At 43.9% G+C, this 17538-nt stretch overlaps 1 protein-coding gene across 1 annotated transcript; it reads right to left on the bottom strand.

Moving 5' to 3' along the window:
* Window positions 1-12788: 12788 nt before the first annotated feature.
* On the bottom strand, window positions 12789-15999 carry GADD45A (growth arrest and DNA damage inducible alpha). Its single transcript, XM_079940482.1, has 4 exons — window positions 15696-15999; window positions 15063-15164; window positions 14576-14813; window positions 12789-13468 (listed from the first exon to the last, which is right to left on the bottom strand). Exons 1-4 carry the CDS (start codon window positions 15737-15739, stop codon window positions 13355-13357), a joined length of 498 nt encoding a protein of 165 aa, XP_079796608.1. The 5' UTR covers window positions 15740-15999; the 3' UTR covers window positions 12789-13354.
* Window positions 16000-17538: the final 1539 nt, after the last annotated feature.

The raw sequence follows: 17538 nt of genomic DNA, 5'->3' as shown, positions 1-17538 counted from the left end.
CTTCCCCCATTGCTGTTTCCTTATCTGAGTCAATCATATCTATTAAAGGCCATTTAGCTATAGGCCAGTCCTGGGCAAACATATATATACAGCTGGTCTCAGGAACCCTCACCTCAACGATTAATTTTTTAAGAAACCAATATTTTCTCTGCACTGGAAGAAAATGCAGTCCAAATAAATGTATCCTGAAATGCTATATGACTTAATATATTAATCTGTAGAAGACAACTGATGCTATAAAATAGAACTATGGAGAGAGCAATGCTTAGCACAAAGGAGCAGAGGTTAACGTTTGAGGTGTATTGAGAAGTAATTTTACATACAAAGCATTTTTATACCCTGTAAATCCTCCTAGGTAATCTATTCAATAATGAAAGCAAGTAATTGGACTGGCCGAGATATATAATGGGAAGGTCTCGAATCTGCACGTTAAATCTGCAGCTGAGACATCTATGTGCAAATTGCTACTCCTGGTCTCTAGATCCAATCATGCCATCTTGACACACACACACACACACACACACACACACACACACACACACACACACACACACACACACACACACACACACACACACACACAGCTTAGTGATAGAAGAGAGAGCTCCAGCCACAAAAGACCTGAAATCTGGTCCTGACATAGGACATTAACCATGTGACATCACAAAGACCCTGTGGATCTGTAAGTTGATATGCTGGGGGCAGGGGAAAAGCAGTCACTCACTGAGCAAGTTGTGATATAAAGTTCCCTTCTAAAACAGATTTAAGTAAAAAGTAAGCCAATTTATATTTTCAAAAATGTGGGTATATAATAGCACAGCTTGTACTTGGATGTGGCAAAAATGGTAAAGAAGCTTCACAGTATATCTGAAGACAAGCATCCCTTTGGAGAATCGTCCATGTGCAGCAGATCCTTCCTACTTTTAACCTTGAGACATTTTCCCATGGCCAACGCATTAGAATTGCTTTATTGTAGATAAACCCTTGTAGATCTGACATCAATGAAGTACATTTCAATATAGCTCATACATCTGTCGATATTTACAGACATCTGTGTGAGGCCCTGGGGAAAGGAGGGACCAAACACACACTGGGCTGGACACTCCACATGTATCCTCCCATTTAAGCCTCACAACAACTCTTGAAAGGAAAGTAGACTTTATTTAACTGTATGCTACAGATGAGGAACTGAGGCTCAGAGAAGTCAAGTGAGTAATGCAGGATCCAACAACTAAGAAGTACAGACCCTAATTCCACACACCCGCGTCAGCTAGATTCTACAGCCCATAGTCTGTCTTCATAACTGTAGCATGGTTTGAATGGGGTGGGGGGGGCAGCAGGGAGGCAAAATAACTTCGGGAATTTTAAAATCAATCAAGTGAGAAATAAAACTACCATATGACCCAGCAATTCCACTCCTGGGTGTGTATCTGAAAAGAACAAAAATACTAATTTGAAAAGATACACGCACCCCAATGTTCATAGCAGCATTATTTACAATAGCCAAGATATGGAATTAACCTTAGTGTCCATCAACAGACAAATGGATAAAGAAGATGTGGTATATAAATATAGTCAATGGAATACTACTCAACCATAAAAAAGAATGAAATTTTGCCATTTGCAAGAACATGGATGGGATTTGGAGGGTATTATGCTAAGTGCATTTAGAGAAAAACAAATACTGTATGATATCGCTTATATGAGGGGTCAAACTAGTGAATATAACAAAAATGAAACAGACTCACAGATATAGAGAACAAACTAGTGATTGAGGGGGAGGGGCAATATAGGAGTAGGGAATTAAGAAGTACAAACTACTATGTATAAAATTAGCTACAAGTATATATTGTACAGCACAGAGAATATAGCCATATTTTATAACAACTATAAATGGAGTATAACCTTTAAAATTGTGAATCACTATGTGGTACACCTGAAACATAATATTGCATGTGAACTCAATAAACAAAAAAATTTTTTTTAATTTAAATAAACTTAAGTAATGTAAAGTGAGCAAACTGGTTCCTTAGTAATCAAGAGCCTAATGTACTGGACCTTAAAAATAAACAATACTAGACTCCAGGCACTTACTATGGGCAGGTACTATTCTCAGCATTTTGCATCTCTTAATTCATTTAATTCTCACAACAAACCCATGAGGTCGCTACTATTATTATCCCTACTTTACATATGAGAAAATGGAATTTCGCAGAGATCCAAAAGTGCATTCGATATGCTTTTTTTAAAAAACTGCATTTTTTCATGAGTTGTCAGTATGAAGTAAGAGAAAAAACATCTTAGACTCAGGAAATGTGGGTTCTAGTTGGACTGCCACTAATTTGCTGTGCAACCTTAAGACTTTTATGACTCCTGTTCCTGTTTCCAGAAAAAAAAAAAAAAGGAATTTTTTAAAGAAGGATTTAGGCTAGGTAATTGTTAACATTTCTTCTAGCTTTAAATCTTATACAAATATGGGAGAGGAGAGCAATTCACTTTGGGTCACTTTTTTGCCATCTTTACCCCCAGTCATTTTACATTTTCCTCCTTGAATCGAAAATCAGGAGGAAAAGAACCAAAGTCTAGAGTATGGGGTCAGAGAAGGGTATGTGGGTTTGCCGAGTATAATTATAGATATTTAAAAGATATTTTAAAAATCACTTCCTGATACTTCAGCTACTGACTCATCATCAGGAAAGGAAAGAATTTTTAAGGAAAAATGAATTGTAGAAAGGTATTTTGTATATAAGCAATTAATAGAATTAAATGAGCAAAGTTCTTCAACAAAGTATCAACAATGTCTCATGAGTTATAACTACAAAAAGAAAAATACCCTACTCGACATTAAATGTGAATAACACAGCATTTGATATTTAGAAGCAGGACAAAGAGGAATTCATTCATTTGTTGAGCTCCTCCTGGGAATATGGTAGCTCCTACTAGCTAAGTATGTCCTAGGATAAACCCAGAAAAGACTAGGATCTCCCAAGATAGTGAGGGTGGGGATTGGGGTGGGCATTACTGTGCAATGTGATCAATGCTATTATAAGAAGTCGCCCTGCCTAAATGAGTCAAAAAAGGTTTCACAGAGGCGGCACTGTATCAGTTGGGCCTTGAAGGATGAGTAGGAGTTTGTTAGTGAAGAATAGGGAAAGGTTATTCTCAGCAGCACAAAAAGTGTGTACAAACGCTAGGTTCTAAAGAAGTCTGGGTTATCAGATAACAGATCTCTGTGGCAGGAGTATGGGGAGAAGAATGTTGATGAGGCTGGGAAGGAAGTTTGAGTAAAGTCAACAAAGGCTAAGAGTTTCTACTGGTTATAAAAGGCAAGGGGAGGGAGTTGGTAGAGTGGTTTAAGCAGGGTCTTGACATGATAAGCCTTGTTTTCTTAAAGACAGAGTGAAGAAGGAGAATGAACTAGTGGAGAAAAAGTGGCAGTAGTGTTTCTAACCTCTGCTGAGCCTCCAGCAGCATTTTATAATTCTTTTATTGGTCCTTGTTCAACTCCTCCATTCCAAACCTTTAACACCCTACTCAAACCCCCCTATTTATCTCCTTCCCATCAAGCAAATAATCCTGCCTTCCCCATCAAAAACATGCTGGGGCCATTTGGCCTGAATTCTTAAAACTTCCTACCTTTCCACATCCAAATGTCTCCATCACACCCAAGCAAATAACTTCCATCAGTCTCACAGGTGAGCAGCAAGTCCTCCAGCTATTCCTGAAGCCGCTTATCCTCTTTTCTCCTTTCTTATCAAAATGTCCCAAGAGTAGTCCACCTTCCCTGTCTTCTCTTCCTCATCTCCCATCTTCTCAATCGACTGCAGTGTGGCTTTACTCACACCAACAGAGTGAAACTGATGTCATCCAATAAAACGGCCAGTGAACTCTTTTTTTTTTTTTTTTTTTGGAGGGGAGCTGTGTTGGCTCTTCGTTGCTGCACACAGGCTTTCCCTAGTTATGGTGAGCAGGGGCTACTCTTTGTTGTGGTGCGCAGGTTTCTCATTGCAGTGGCTTCTCTTGTTGCGGAGCTCGGGCTCTAGGTGCACGGGCTTCAGTAGTTGCAGCACACAGGCTCAGTAGTTGTGGTGCTCAGGCTCTAGGGTGCACGGACTTCAGCAGTTGTGGCACACGGGCTCACTAGTTGTGGCCCATGGGCTTAGTTGCTCCACAGCATGTGGGATCCTCCCGGACCAGGGATCGAACCCATGTCCTCTGCATTGGCAGGCAGTTTCCCAACCACTGTGCCACCAGGGAAGTCCCAGCCAGTGAACTCTTAATTTCGAAATTCAGTGGAACATTTCAATCTCTGCTTCAGGGACCCCTCTAACAGTGGGAATTATTCTCTCCTGTAAACTCACCATTCTGCCCCACTAGCTTCTGTGACATCAGACTCATTTTTCCCCTCTGTCTCCTCTTCCTATGTCTGCCTTCTAAAATCCCACCCTCAGTCCCAGGTTTCTATCCTTGACCCACTGCTCTCTTCTTGGAGAGCTCATCCACTCTCACTGTTAGTATACACTGAGGATTCCCAAATCCAAACATCCAGCCCACCTTTTATCCAAGCATCCAACTTACCTATTCTACTGGACATTTTTAACAGATAGTCACACAAGGACTTGAAACAAAATGTGTCCAAGACTAAAGCCATCTCCCCTTGCAAAACTTTAACTGACATCAGTATCATCGTTAAATTGCCCCAGCTGGAATCCTGGGAGTCATTCAAGAATTCCCCTTCATTCCTTACATCTGATCACCCAGTCTTGCCTATTTCATTTCCCAAATATTTCTAAAATCCACCCCTGACTTTCCTCATCAACTGCAAGTTCAGGCATGTATCACCCCTTGACTGAACTACTGGAAAACGTCCCATCTAGACTCCAGCCTCTGTGGTTGCCCCTGGTATTAGGATAGCCAACTGTTTCTGTTTACTTGGGACTGTCTCAGTTTTGGCCCTGAAAGTCTCGCATCCAGGAAATCCCTCAGTCCTACTTCTAGTTGCAAATAAAACTAAAACCCAAGTTTTAGTTGAAAATTAAATTACGCATAATAAAAAATCCATGGGGCTCCCTTCAGGTACAGCTGGATTTAGCTCTGCTTTCAAGTGTCGCCTCTGCCCTTTACTCTCTAATTGACTTACTCTCCGCAGCAGGCAAGCGGCTGCCAGCAAGCCTAGACTCATCCATGAGCTTGGTGGCACTGCAAAGAGACTACAGACTTTTCTACTCTGGCAGAAAATTCTCAGGAAGATTTCTGATTGGCCCAGCTGAGTCACATTATCTATCCCCACACCAATCACCATGGCCAGGAAGATGAGCCAGGCCTATATTCCAAATCTATTTTTGAGGCTGGGGTGAGGGGTGCTAACAAGAAAGAAGGTTCATGGAAGGAAGGAGGGGAGCAGGACAGACACGAACAATGAACAGTTGTCCCTTTACATTACACTCCCCTCAAATCCCATTGCACTGATCTGGGCAATTAAATGCCTCTGAGAAGAGTAAACCATAGACGACTGTTAGCCCATTTTACTTTTCTATATAAAATCCTCGGCGTCCCCTCATTGCCTGCAGGGCAAAGCCATGCTCCTTAGAAGGACATACAAGACCTTCTATGAGCTGGTCTCTGTCTACCTTTTCAGCCTACCTTTCTCCACTCCCTTCCTTAACAGTTAATCCTGTAGCAAACACCACAGACTGAAAGAATCCCTCGTGCACCGCATTTTTCTCCCCTCTCTTCTAACCGTGCTTCAGGATTCAGGTCAAGCATCACCCTTTCCTGGAAGGCTTCCTCACCACCACCACCCTAAACACACACACACACCATGCCCAAAATGCCAAGGTACCACACCACCTTAAATTCTCTGTGTCTGTCAGCTCCCTACACTAGACTGCAGGTAGAAACTGCACCATAATCATCTTGCTATAGTAAGTTCCAGCACAGAACTGGGCACACAGTTGAGCTCAATGTTTGATTTTGAACAGAAACTGCTCTGATAATCCAAATGGGTGATAAAGGACCAAATTAAGTTAATGGTAATGGAGAGGAGAAGCTGGATTCGTGGAAATTAACAATTTAATTGGATAATGTCTTTCCATATTCAGTTCTGTTCAGCTATGTAGTTGGCTGGAGGGTTTCTTTTTCACTTAAGTCACCCTCTAATTTACAAACATAGAATAATGATACAAAATACATACATAACATACATGCATAGAAAATTACCCACTCGTGGGAGATGTAATTATCATGGGAGATGCAATTATCGTTAGGTTACATATATCCAGTACTTCCAGGAACTGAGCCGAGTGCTTTGCTTTCTCTGCATTGTTTCCTTTAATCCCCACAGAAAATCAATGATGTAAGCCTTGTTTATTTTCCCATTTTCTGGGAGAAATAACTGAGGCTGAGAAAAGTTACACTACTTTCCCAAGCCCTAGCTGGGATCCAGGACCCAAGCTCAGCTCTTTCTGGCTAGAAAAGCCTATTGTCTTAACTGCTGAACTCTTATTCTTGATCTTTTGCCAGCTCTGTCCTTAACAGTTATACAAAGAAGCAAAAAAATCAGAAGGCTCTTCTGCAGATGAGCCGTTTTGCAGAGTGCTTATTTTGATGGTTGCAGTGTGATTACAGTGTGGTGATGTAATCAGGTATTAAGTGGGGATACTAGGGAACTTTGCAGCTTTTCTGCATAATAAGTTCTCAGACACTTATTTGTAGAAAATACGTTAGCATAAAGTACCCAAGGACACAAAAATCACTTCTTCTGTGATGAGGTTACAGGATGAAAGAGAACAATTCTTAGAATTCTCTCCTTTAGTTTTCCGAGGGCTCTCTCCCATTTACCGGGTAAGTAAAAGATTAGATGCAATTAGTTTCAGCCTCCCGGGTTAACCTGTGCTGTCTGGTTGGTGTCTTTGAGAGATGGAGTTCACAGTAGAATTTTGATTTTCACCTTCCTCTCCATGTGGCTCTGGACGGGTCTCTTGGCTTCTCTGAGCCTCAGGTGCTTTGGCAAGGAATCAAATGGATTAATAAATGTGAAAGCAGGGCTTCCCTGGTGGCACAGTGGTTGAGAGTCCGCCTGCCGATGCAGGGGACACAGGTTCGTGCCCCGGTCCGGGAGGATCCCACATGCCGCGGAGCGGCTGGGCCCGTGAGCCATGGCCGCTGAACCTGCGCGTCCGGAGCCTGTGCTCCGCAACGGGAGAGGCCACAACAGTGAGAGGCCCGCGTACCGCAAAAAAGAAAATAAATAAATAAATAAATGTGAAAGCACATTATAAGCCGGAAAGTGCTAATGGCTATAACAAAAATAGGAACTCCACTCACTCTCCGAGCTCCTTACCTTGTGTCTGATGCCGAGCAACACTCTGTACAACAGGTTGTTTTTATCATGCTGTCAGCTCCTTGTCCAAGCGCCCAGTGCTGTGTCGGGCCCATAACAGGTCTGTTGATCGGTCAGTTCAAGGCAGTGCTAAGAGCCAACCTGTTTGTGGACCTCCCACCTTTTGTAGTTCTTGTAATTTGTACAGTAATCACCTTAGTAAACTAGTAAATTCTAACTCTGTCCACACGTAGCAAATTGTTCTGGTTATACCTCTTCCCTGAGAATCTCTTCAACCTTTGCAGAGAAACATGTATCCCTCAGCTCCTGGTGGGCTAACATCAGGGAGACTGGAAACTGATGTGAAAGCTGCTCGCTGCTCCCTGCCCCTGCCCCCGCACCAAACTTGTTAAGCGTGATTCTGCTCAATTTCAGCTGGAAGAACTCCAAGAAAGCAGGCAGTGTTTCTCTTCCCTGATAATAAGAATTACCTGAATTTACTTGTTAAAAAAATAAATTCTGAGAATTTTCCCAGCCCCACTTAATCTGAAGCTCCTGGGAAAGGGTCTTAAAGGTGTATTTTTAACACTATCAAAAATGCTAGGTCTTCATTATGATCGGAACAATGTGAGAAATTCTGGAGGGCAAATCCCTCACTTTACACAGGAAGAATCTGAGCCCCAGACTGAGAGATATTTGTCATTGGGGGGTGAAGTGTGGACCTCACATTCCTAAAAGGATTAGGAAGGAAAGCCTAAGTGAGTCCAGCAGGCTTAAGTTAACAATAGGGAGGGGTGAGGTCTGTGGCAAACTGGAAATCTTTGTCTAAAAGGGAGGCGCCTCCCTCAGCTGCAGCCAATTGCTGCCATGCAGAATGTGGGCCCACTGTTGCCACATACAGCAAATTTCCAAGTGACAACAGAAATAAAGATTTTTCGAAGAAATTTCTCCATGTTAAACGTTGGCAAGTGATTCCTCCCCAAAATTGTTTTTAAACATCACGTGAGCCAAATTTCTCTTGGCTACCAGTTTCCAACCTCACATTAGGACTTTGTGAGCCACAGTTTCATCTTTTCCTAGCCCCTGTCATGGTGGTAATAGCACCCTGCCTATTTTCTCAGTTTTAAGTTTTTAAATGGCTTTCTATCACCTAATGAAAAAAAGGCTGGCTTGCAGGGCCCTTCATGGTCCTCCCTACCACCTTTTCCCACATTATCACCTGTCATTGGAGAATATGGATTCCAGGACCAGACTTCTTCAGCGTGCATCCTGGACTTGCCACTTACTAACAAACTCTGGGCAGATTTCTCTCTGTGTGTATCAGTCTCTTCACCTTCAAAATAGAGGCAATAATAGTACTGATACTTACGTCCATAGAGTTGTTGTGAGGCTAATGAGTTACCATAAGGTTCTTAGAGCTGTGCTCAGCGTGTAGTAAGCCCTATGTGAGTGGTGTGGTTGCCTCAGAAACTCGCCCCAAACATGCCTCAAACATACACTCGAGAGCTGCAATTCCTGTCCAGGAAGACGTGCCCTTCACAGTCCCCTGGCAGATCTCTTCATCCTTTGGGTTGCACTGGTTGCATTGGATCTGGCAAACCTTCCTGACCCCCAGGAACACTTAGGCCTTGAACATAGCACATCATCGCTGATCACCCTGCATCACAGGTGTCAGTCTTCTACACTAAATTGCACACATCCTTGAAGGCAGAGACCTTATTTTTTCACTTCTGTAGCCCCGGGACCTAACACAGTGTCAGGTACATGATGGGCTTTCAATAAATAGCATTAAAGAAGTGAATGTGCTAACCTTCACAATTTCCTTATTTGATGATAAACTTCTTAAGGACAAGTGCTCTTATCGGCTACATCTGTGTATTCCCCACAGCACTTAGCAGAATTACATTCAATATTCAATCAATTAAGTAATTTGTGTGGTTGCAAAATACGATGCTAGCTTCTGATCAAAGAACTTACAGACTTTTGGGCTTCCCTGGTGGCGCAGTGGTTGAGAGTCCGCCTGCCGATGTAGGGGACGCGGGCTCGTGCCCCTGTCCAGGAGGATCCCACATGCTGCGGAGCGGCTGGGCCCGTGAGCCATGGCTGCTGAGCCTGCGCATCCGGAGCCTGTGCTCCGCAACAGGAGAGGCCACAACAGTGATAGGCCCGCGTACCGCCAAAAAAAAAAAAAAAAAAAAAAAAGAACTTAACAGACTTTTTCTACTTGTCATCCCCATGTGCCCTCCAGAAATCTCTACCCTTTGAATTCTCATAGCATTTCTCTGGGCCTTTCTTATGTTACTGGGCACTTTTGCTTTGGATTACATCTATTGATGTGCATGCCCTAGTTACTTCACTAGGCTGGGAACTCCTTGAGGCCAGAGGAAGTGTCTGATTTTTCTTAGATTTCAATATAACCAGCATAGCCCCTTGCCCATAATAAGTTCTCACTAAGTACTTCTTGGTGATCTTCATGACTATAACGTTTTACACAGTTTCTTATGTTTATCTAGGTATTGTTAAAAAGGAACAAAAAAAGATTCAACTCAACTTGAGGGACACTGGCTTGGTGTTAAATCATGCCATTGAGAGTTTTGTTCATTTAAAGGAAACGCACCTCACTGCTTACAGCCTTCTACCACATATCAAAGAATAAAATTTAACCCATATAGTTGAAAATTGGGAAACTGATTTTAGAAGGGTTACAGTAAGGCATCTCAAAACAAGCTTTGAAAATACTTCCTATTAACAATATACAAACAGCTCTTTCCTAGTCATGACCCTTTTTTCTTTATTTGGGAAATAAAACATATATTATGGAAGATTAGTTACCTTCATGAGTCCTTTCATTATATAAGTTTAACTTACTGAGGGCCCTGGTGAACTGTAGGCAGGAGAAGTCAATGCTATTTACAACACTGAGGTGAAGCTGCCAGTGGAAAAAAATAGGTATTTTCCACAAACAACACACCGTAGGTAGACGAGGGGATTTTTGTCCCTGTTGTAACATTTTCACCTATTCGCAATAAGTAGGCATTTAAAGCACAACTGAAAAGTATTAGCATCATTTAGAGGCAGAATCTGCCCTGGTAATTGCACACTTGTTTACAATTAACTCAATTGTTTCAGATTGGATTTTTCAATGCCTTGTTACTTTTGGGTTATGTTCAATCAGGAGCAAATAACAATAGTTAAAACTTGAAAACCAAAACAACAACACTGAATTATTGTTGAGATTTTTCTGAAACCAAACAACCTGAAGGATGCATACTACCACTTCATATCTCTAAGTACTATGAATTGAGAATACAGATTCAAAACACTTTTCTTAAAATATATATACCATGTTATAAGCAACAGATTTCTCTGATGCCTTAAAAGTTTTTCTATTGCTATCGCCTAAGTTTTAGTAATAGACACACTGTATTGGCACCTATCAGATGCCAGGTAGTTTGCATCTATTATTTCTAAATCATTTAGTCAACAAATTTTTTTTTTTGCCACGCTATGTGGGATCTTAGTTCCCTGAGCAGGGATCGAACCCACACCCCCTACATTGGAAGGGTGGAGTCTTAACCACGGGACAGCCAGGGAAGTCCCTAGTCAACAAATATTAATTCAACACCTACTGCTTGCTGAGAAGTGTGCTAAGTACTGGGCTACAATTATGAACCAGACATTGTTTCTTACCTTCAGGGAAGTTACAGTCCTGTAGGAGCGAAACAACACTGCAAGATGGTTAATTTTATCTCCATTCTGCTGATGAGGAAAACGGGATGCACTGGGACTGATCCTGGCTGTACCCCATGTTCTTTCCGCCAAGCAATGCTGCTTCTCCCCACTCTGCCTTCCTACTTTAATTCACTCATCTTTGCAGAAGCGTTTTTAATCAAGTAGTTGTGGGAAAGAATTGAAAATATTTTTACTTTAGTGGGAACGAAAAGAAATTCTGTTTAAAACTCACTGCTCTCAATCTTTTGATAATGTAAGAAACAAATATTAAATACCAGTTATGTTTTGGACCAGGCACTAGCTTAAATAAGATACAAGTCTAAACAAGGCCTAAAAACCCACATTTCTAGTAGATGTGAAAAACAGAAACTTAATTGCAAGGTGAAGGGCTCATGGGCCTATGTTATTCCTAAAATATGCAGAAATGTGGAGCTTTTAGTTACTGTTAGCTGGTTTTCTCTCCTCTGACTTCTACTTTTTCCTGATTGTATGTAGTCATGACAAGGGTGGGAGACAGATGGCAGGGGAGCCATGGGGGCTTACGGTTTGAGAAGGAGGCAAAGAAAAATCATGTAGACCAAAGCTATATTAGGCTTCGCCTCAGTAGGCATTTTTGCTTTCTTTGGCTGTATCTACAGGAGGTTATTGCAGTTAATTATCAAGTGACTGTTCCAAGTAAAAGATGACTGTTCTGCTGAAGCCTTTCATTTCTTTTGCTCTTTTCCTCCACCTCTCCCATCTAATTTAACCAAACCCCTCAGAACCATAGCAGACATGTTCAGCTGGAAGGCACACAGCTCTAGAAAGAGAATAAGGGTACCAGAGTATTTAGCAGGCCACTTTCCTGTTTGTTCCCTGAATATGCTTCTGCAAAATGCACAGCCTTGGACTGTTCCAGTCACTTTCTAATTGGCCTTGTTACCTACAGCCGATTATCCCAATAACCCGTCTTTCAGTCTCCAGTGTTATCTTCCTAGAACACTGATCACGTCACTCCCTGCGTGAAGGCCTCTGCAGACTGGCCAAAGTTTACAGAAGGAAACCCAAAAGCTAAGGGTGACACAGAATGCCCTTTACAGTCTGGGCCTAATCGCCACTTACCTTTCAGCCTTTTCTCTCCCTTATCTTTCTACACCAGAGGCACACACAGAATCACTTTGTTCCCTGAACAGGTTTTGGTCTTTCGGGCCTCCACACCTTTTCAGAAGCTAGTGTGCTGCTGCTAGCAATATCCTCTTCCTGTTTTAAGATCCAAATAAAATAATCTCTCTCCAGGAAAAACTTCACTGGTCTTACAGGTACCTTTGGTCACTCTCTCCCCTCTGCTTCCTTAATATGTTGCATATAATCTTATTACAGCACTAGTATCACTGAACTATAAATATTTATTCAGGTTTTGCAAGTGCAATTTCTAACACTCCTGCTCCCTAACTCTAACCCCAACTCCTCTTAAATCTTCGTTTTTCTGACTTTGGATGTAGGCTAGAGCAGGGCATCACTAAAATGTCCACTAAAGAATGAATGAAAAGCAATATTATGCCCCCATGTCTGGCCCAAATGTTTAAGAGTGGAAAATAATTATATATACATACACACACACATCTATATATACAGACACATATACTATATGTATATAATTTCACAAGGGTTTTAATTTTTCCATATTAAAAAGAAACTTCTTTAAAAGAAAGTCCAAGTTAAAAGAAACAAAACACACATAAAGAAATGATGCAATTATTCCATACCAGTTTATTGTTAAGTATTGTGTTTCAAAAAATTTATAGCATAAATAACCTTTCATGTCATAAAATAACTTAGTACAATTTATAATAAAACTTTGAGAATTTAACATCTCATCAAAATACAATAAAATATGGTTTTAAAATATGATTAACCCTTTCTGCTTTTTTCTTTTTTACTTGAGGGCATATAAACCAAAATTACCCAAACTACTGCCGCACATTTAAACTTCAACAAAGCATATTTGGTTTATTTAAATGTAACTCAACCATCCTAAATTAATACATAGTTTTGTTTTCCTTCCTGCGTGGTTCTTTGTAATTTTTGTTCCTTTTGACTTGTATTTCTGTTTCCACACAGCTTCCTTCTTCATTTTCACCTCTTTCCATCTGCAAAGTCATGTATCTCCGGGCTCCCAGAACATGTAGTTGAACTCACTCAGCCCCTTGACATCAGTTTCTGTAATCCTTGCATCAGTGTAGGGAGTAACTGCTTGAGTAACTACAAAGGTATTTCAAAACTTCAGTGCAATTTGGTTCAGTTATTTTCATTCAGATGCCATCACCGTTCAGGGAGATTAATCACTGGAACCCACTGATCCATGTAGCGACTTTCCCGGCAAAAACAAATAAGTTGACTTAAGGCAGGATCCTTCCACTGTGATGAATGTGGATTCTGGGAACAAATTTAGAAAAAATAAATTTACTATTAAAAAAGTCAGCCTTTGCTACTTATTACACCACTTTTGAGGGGAAGACACTCGAACATTCTATACTTTGGCTGTGTGACACAGAGACCTGTTACAACCATAAGAAATAAAATTTCTTCTAGGTAGTTGGGTTTCCTGCAAAATCATTCAGGGTAATTCTCTACTAAGCTGTACTCTTCAAAGTCTGAGTATAGTCTGAGTACATGAAACCCACTGAGCCATATACATATATATATGTTTTCATAATATTTATTCAGTTTTGCATGAAAGTATTATTCACAGGCTTGCCCTACCAAACTTGTACCTTGGCAGAGACCTGAGTGAAACAACTGTGAGAAATATTTCCATGCTGGGCTACCAGGAGGTGAGAGCTGCATAGCAGTTAACTAGAACTGCCACCTGTTATCCTCCCAAAAGAGACAGTAGTATTTTTTCAGGAGTAGCAAAATAATTAGGCTGCCACTTAAAGAGATCAGTCAAAAAGTAGTAAAATGTAAAAGACAAAACGATCACATTTACCTCTGTAAACACAAGTTATCTACCTACCAAAGGTTTTTATGGGGGTGGGGGGAGCTCCATTTTAAAATATGCAAGATTGCAAAGAAAAAATTTCCACTCTATCCTCTCAATACATTTCTAGGGAATTAATAAGGTCTGTCTCCCACACCATTTCTATTTTTAGCTCTGACTGGCAGAGAATGAAGCTGACTCCTTAATGAGGGTGAGCCAGGAATTTATTTGGCTTTATCTAATCTGCCCTGCTAAAGGAATTAGTCACGGGAGGTAGTGCAGATGTAGGTAGGGAGTAGCTGGGCTGACAATGCTGACTCACAAGGATCTCTTCCGCTTCTGGCAGCCTCCAACGTGCTTAGACACGTTCCGTACCAGAGAAAATCCCAAGGATGAAACTAGCACATCTCGGCTGAAAGTCCAGCCACACTCTTTGATGGGGCAAAGGCGCCCAGTTCTTGACCCTCAGCCATTCCAGATCTGGAGTCAGGCGACTTTCAGCCGTTGCGGACTTCCTGCCAGGACTCTAACCACGTCCTGCCCGCAGTCCCCTTCTCCCTTACCGTCACCAGCACGCAGTGCAAGTCCGGGGGCTGCTCCGCGCCCTCGCTCAACGCGGGGCCCGCGTCACTCTCCAGGAGCAGGAGCTCGGCCAGCCGGCCAGGGTTGCTGACGCGCAGGATGTCGATGTCGTTCTCGCAGCAGAACGCCTGGATCAGGGTGAAGTGGATCTGCAGAGCCACGTCCCTGTCGTCGTCCTCGTCCGCCGCCAGCAGGCACAGCACCACGTTGTCGGGGTCGCTGCGTGCGGGCAGGGACGGGGCTGATGAGCCCCAAGGCAAGACCCGCCGCGTGGGCGCCCGCATCCCGCGCCCACGTCCCGGGGGGTCGCGCCCCGGCCCGCTTGCTCCCCTTGGGACAAGCAACCTCAGGGCAGATGGAAAGCGGCAGGAAGTGGCACTGCTGGCCGAGGGGGCGCCCCTGGAAGGCGACCTCTCCGGGCTGGGGCGGGAAGAGAAACCACGAGGGACACGCGAGGGTTCCACTTACACGTTGAGCAGCTTGGCCGCCTCGTACACCCCGACGGTGATGGTGCGCTGACTCAGGGCTTTGCTGAGCACTTCCTCGAGGGCATCCCCCACCTTATCCATCCTACACGCAGGCAGAGCAAGGGGATCCCGTCAGCCCGCCGCCCCTCGGGGCCGTCGCGGCCCCCTCGCCCTGCGCCGCGACCCTCCCTCCCGAGTGCACGCGCCACGGCGCACCTGGGCCTTTGCAAACCCGGGGTTCCCGGCCTGTCACCCCCCCCCCCGCCGTAACCCCTCGCACGCCCAGAGGCCAGGCGTCCAGTGAGAAGCCCCGAGAGTGCCATCCGCCACCCTCTCCCGAGGGCACTGCCAGTCCCCGGCGCTGGGCGAAGCCACAGGCTGCCGGCCGCAGGAGCCGCACCGGCAGGGACGGTCACTTCTGCCCTTTGCAAAGGCTCGAGGGGCTCGACCGGCGTGGGAGGCACGCTCTTTCTGTCCACGCACGCCTCTAGTGTCCCGAGGAAGAAAGGCGGGATAGGAAGTACCCTCTGCAAACTTTTAACCGCTCGCTCCCCGCAAACCTTGCACAGCCTGGCAGCACTGGGGTGCGCGCAGTGGGCAAGCAGAGTTCAGGGAGAAGCTCCGGCTGACTTGCCTTTCGGTCTTCTGCTCTCCAGCCGAGAATTCCTCCAAAGTCATATTGCAACTGCAGGTGCCCTACAGAGAGAGAGCGGCTTGCGGGCTGCTCCTGCCACCGTGGGCGCGCGGGTGCCTGCTTTCTGCACTCCTTCTCAGGCTCCTCCAGCGCCCGCCGCCGCCGCGCCGTCCGCCCCTCCTGCCCCCTCGCTCGCTCGCCCGCCGGCTCTCGGCGCCCCCCCTCGCCACAGTCCACTATAGCGACGCGGCAGCTGCCTCACAGCCACTGAAGGACAAAGGCCCCCCTCGCCGGAGTTATCCTGCCAACCCCCAGCCAACCACCACCCGCCTCATTTGCATGCGCGCAACCATTGGGCTATGCAAATCAGCCTGCTCCGACAATTTGACCTCAGCTCCTGGAACCCGGCTGAGAGGAGCGGAAGAGGGAGGGGCCACGAGGAAGGCGAGCCTGGGGCGGGGGCGGGGATGGGGGCGGGGTCCCGAGCCTACTCTCATCCTGCTGGCAGGGCGGGTAGGAGAGGAGGTCTTTGTGCGGGGAACGGAGGGTGTCTTAGCTTGGGCTGGAGCTGGCTGCCAAGTGTTTTTCTAGTTGGTGCACATTTGTTTTTTTTAATTGTCGTTTCATGTCTTTTGTTTTGGGGGCCTGCTATTAAAATCTATTTTCAGGGTTAATGCACCCAAGTCTAGTAATTATTAGTAAGCTGGTTACATAAAAAGAGTGTGTCCAGACCTCTGGGGCAAAGTTTACCTCAGAAGTGTTGTTTATGTAAGTCTAGGCAAAGCTGCTTATTAGTAGTAGTATTATTTCGGTCCCCTGATGGCTGGTTTGATTTATTTTTGGAAGGTTGCAAGGGTTGGGAGCTCAAAAAAAGAAAAATCAACACATTTGTGTTTGGTGGTGGCAGGGAACCAAGTTGGAATCTCTTCCACAGAAAGCAGAAAGGCTTCCCACCTGCCCAGGGTAACTCTGGAAAACCGTGTGCACCAGGAGCTGGTTACCACATGTGTGTATCCTAGTGTATCCTAGCCATACAAGCCCAGTTCACCTTTCTCAGACAGCCTTTCCCGAAGGAGGATCCTTCTGCAGGGCACCAGCTAAGAGACAATTGTCTGACACCCACACAAGCTGCATATTTAAATACAAAATGCTCTCAATATGCCCTCAGCTTCCTTTCATAAGGCAAGTATGTCACTACCTTCCACAGGGGGCCTGTGATCTCACTGTGAATTATTAATGTTAGATGCTGAATCATGAAGCAGCAGCTATCGGACCTTTTAGTCATATGCTAAAATTTCAGCTTTGAGATAACGGCAACTTGTGGGTGTAAAGAAAGCAGTAGTTATGCATTTTTGAAAAGCAAACTTCAATGCATAGACTTTCACTGAATAGGTTGAAAGTTCTTTCCTTTGTTTCATGAGTTTATGCAATAAATGCAAAAATATGTGTTAAACCTACTGAAGTCACCAAAAGTGGTAAACATGCTCCCATATGCTTGCATTCAAAACAATGCTTGCATTATTAAGGTTACTGTACAAAGGTCACAGAAGTAATTTTTTGCTAAGCTACCTGGGAGTTTTTGCAAACTCCCGTATGTTTGTATCATTCTAGACAAAATATTCTCCAGCTCTCTTGATCTCAATTTAGTGGAAAAGAAAAGTGATAGGTCAGTTTTCTGGCTCATTTATTTGAGCTGCCATTTTGCACTTAATCCCTAACTGCGTTGTCAGCAAGGGACAAGGTTTGAGTAAAGGAATGGTGCTTGTCAATGCATAACTTACCCAGGAGTGTAAGGTATGTTTCATATCTATATCTTAAATTCTAACATGTAGTGTCTTTGTTA

The sequence above is a fragment of the Stenella coeruleoalba genome (genome assembly GCF_951394435.1).
Source record: "Stenella coeruleoalba genome assembly, chromosome: 1".
In the NCBI taxonomy this organism is placed as follows: domain Eukaryota; kingdom Metazoa; phylum Chordata; class Mammalia; order Artiodactyla; family Delphinidae; genus Stenella; species Stenella coeruleoalba.
This window is presented reverse-complemented; position numbering and strand designations above follow the sequence as displayed.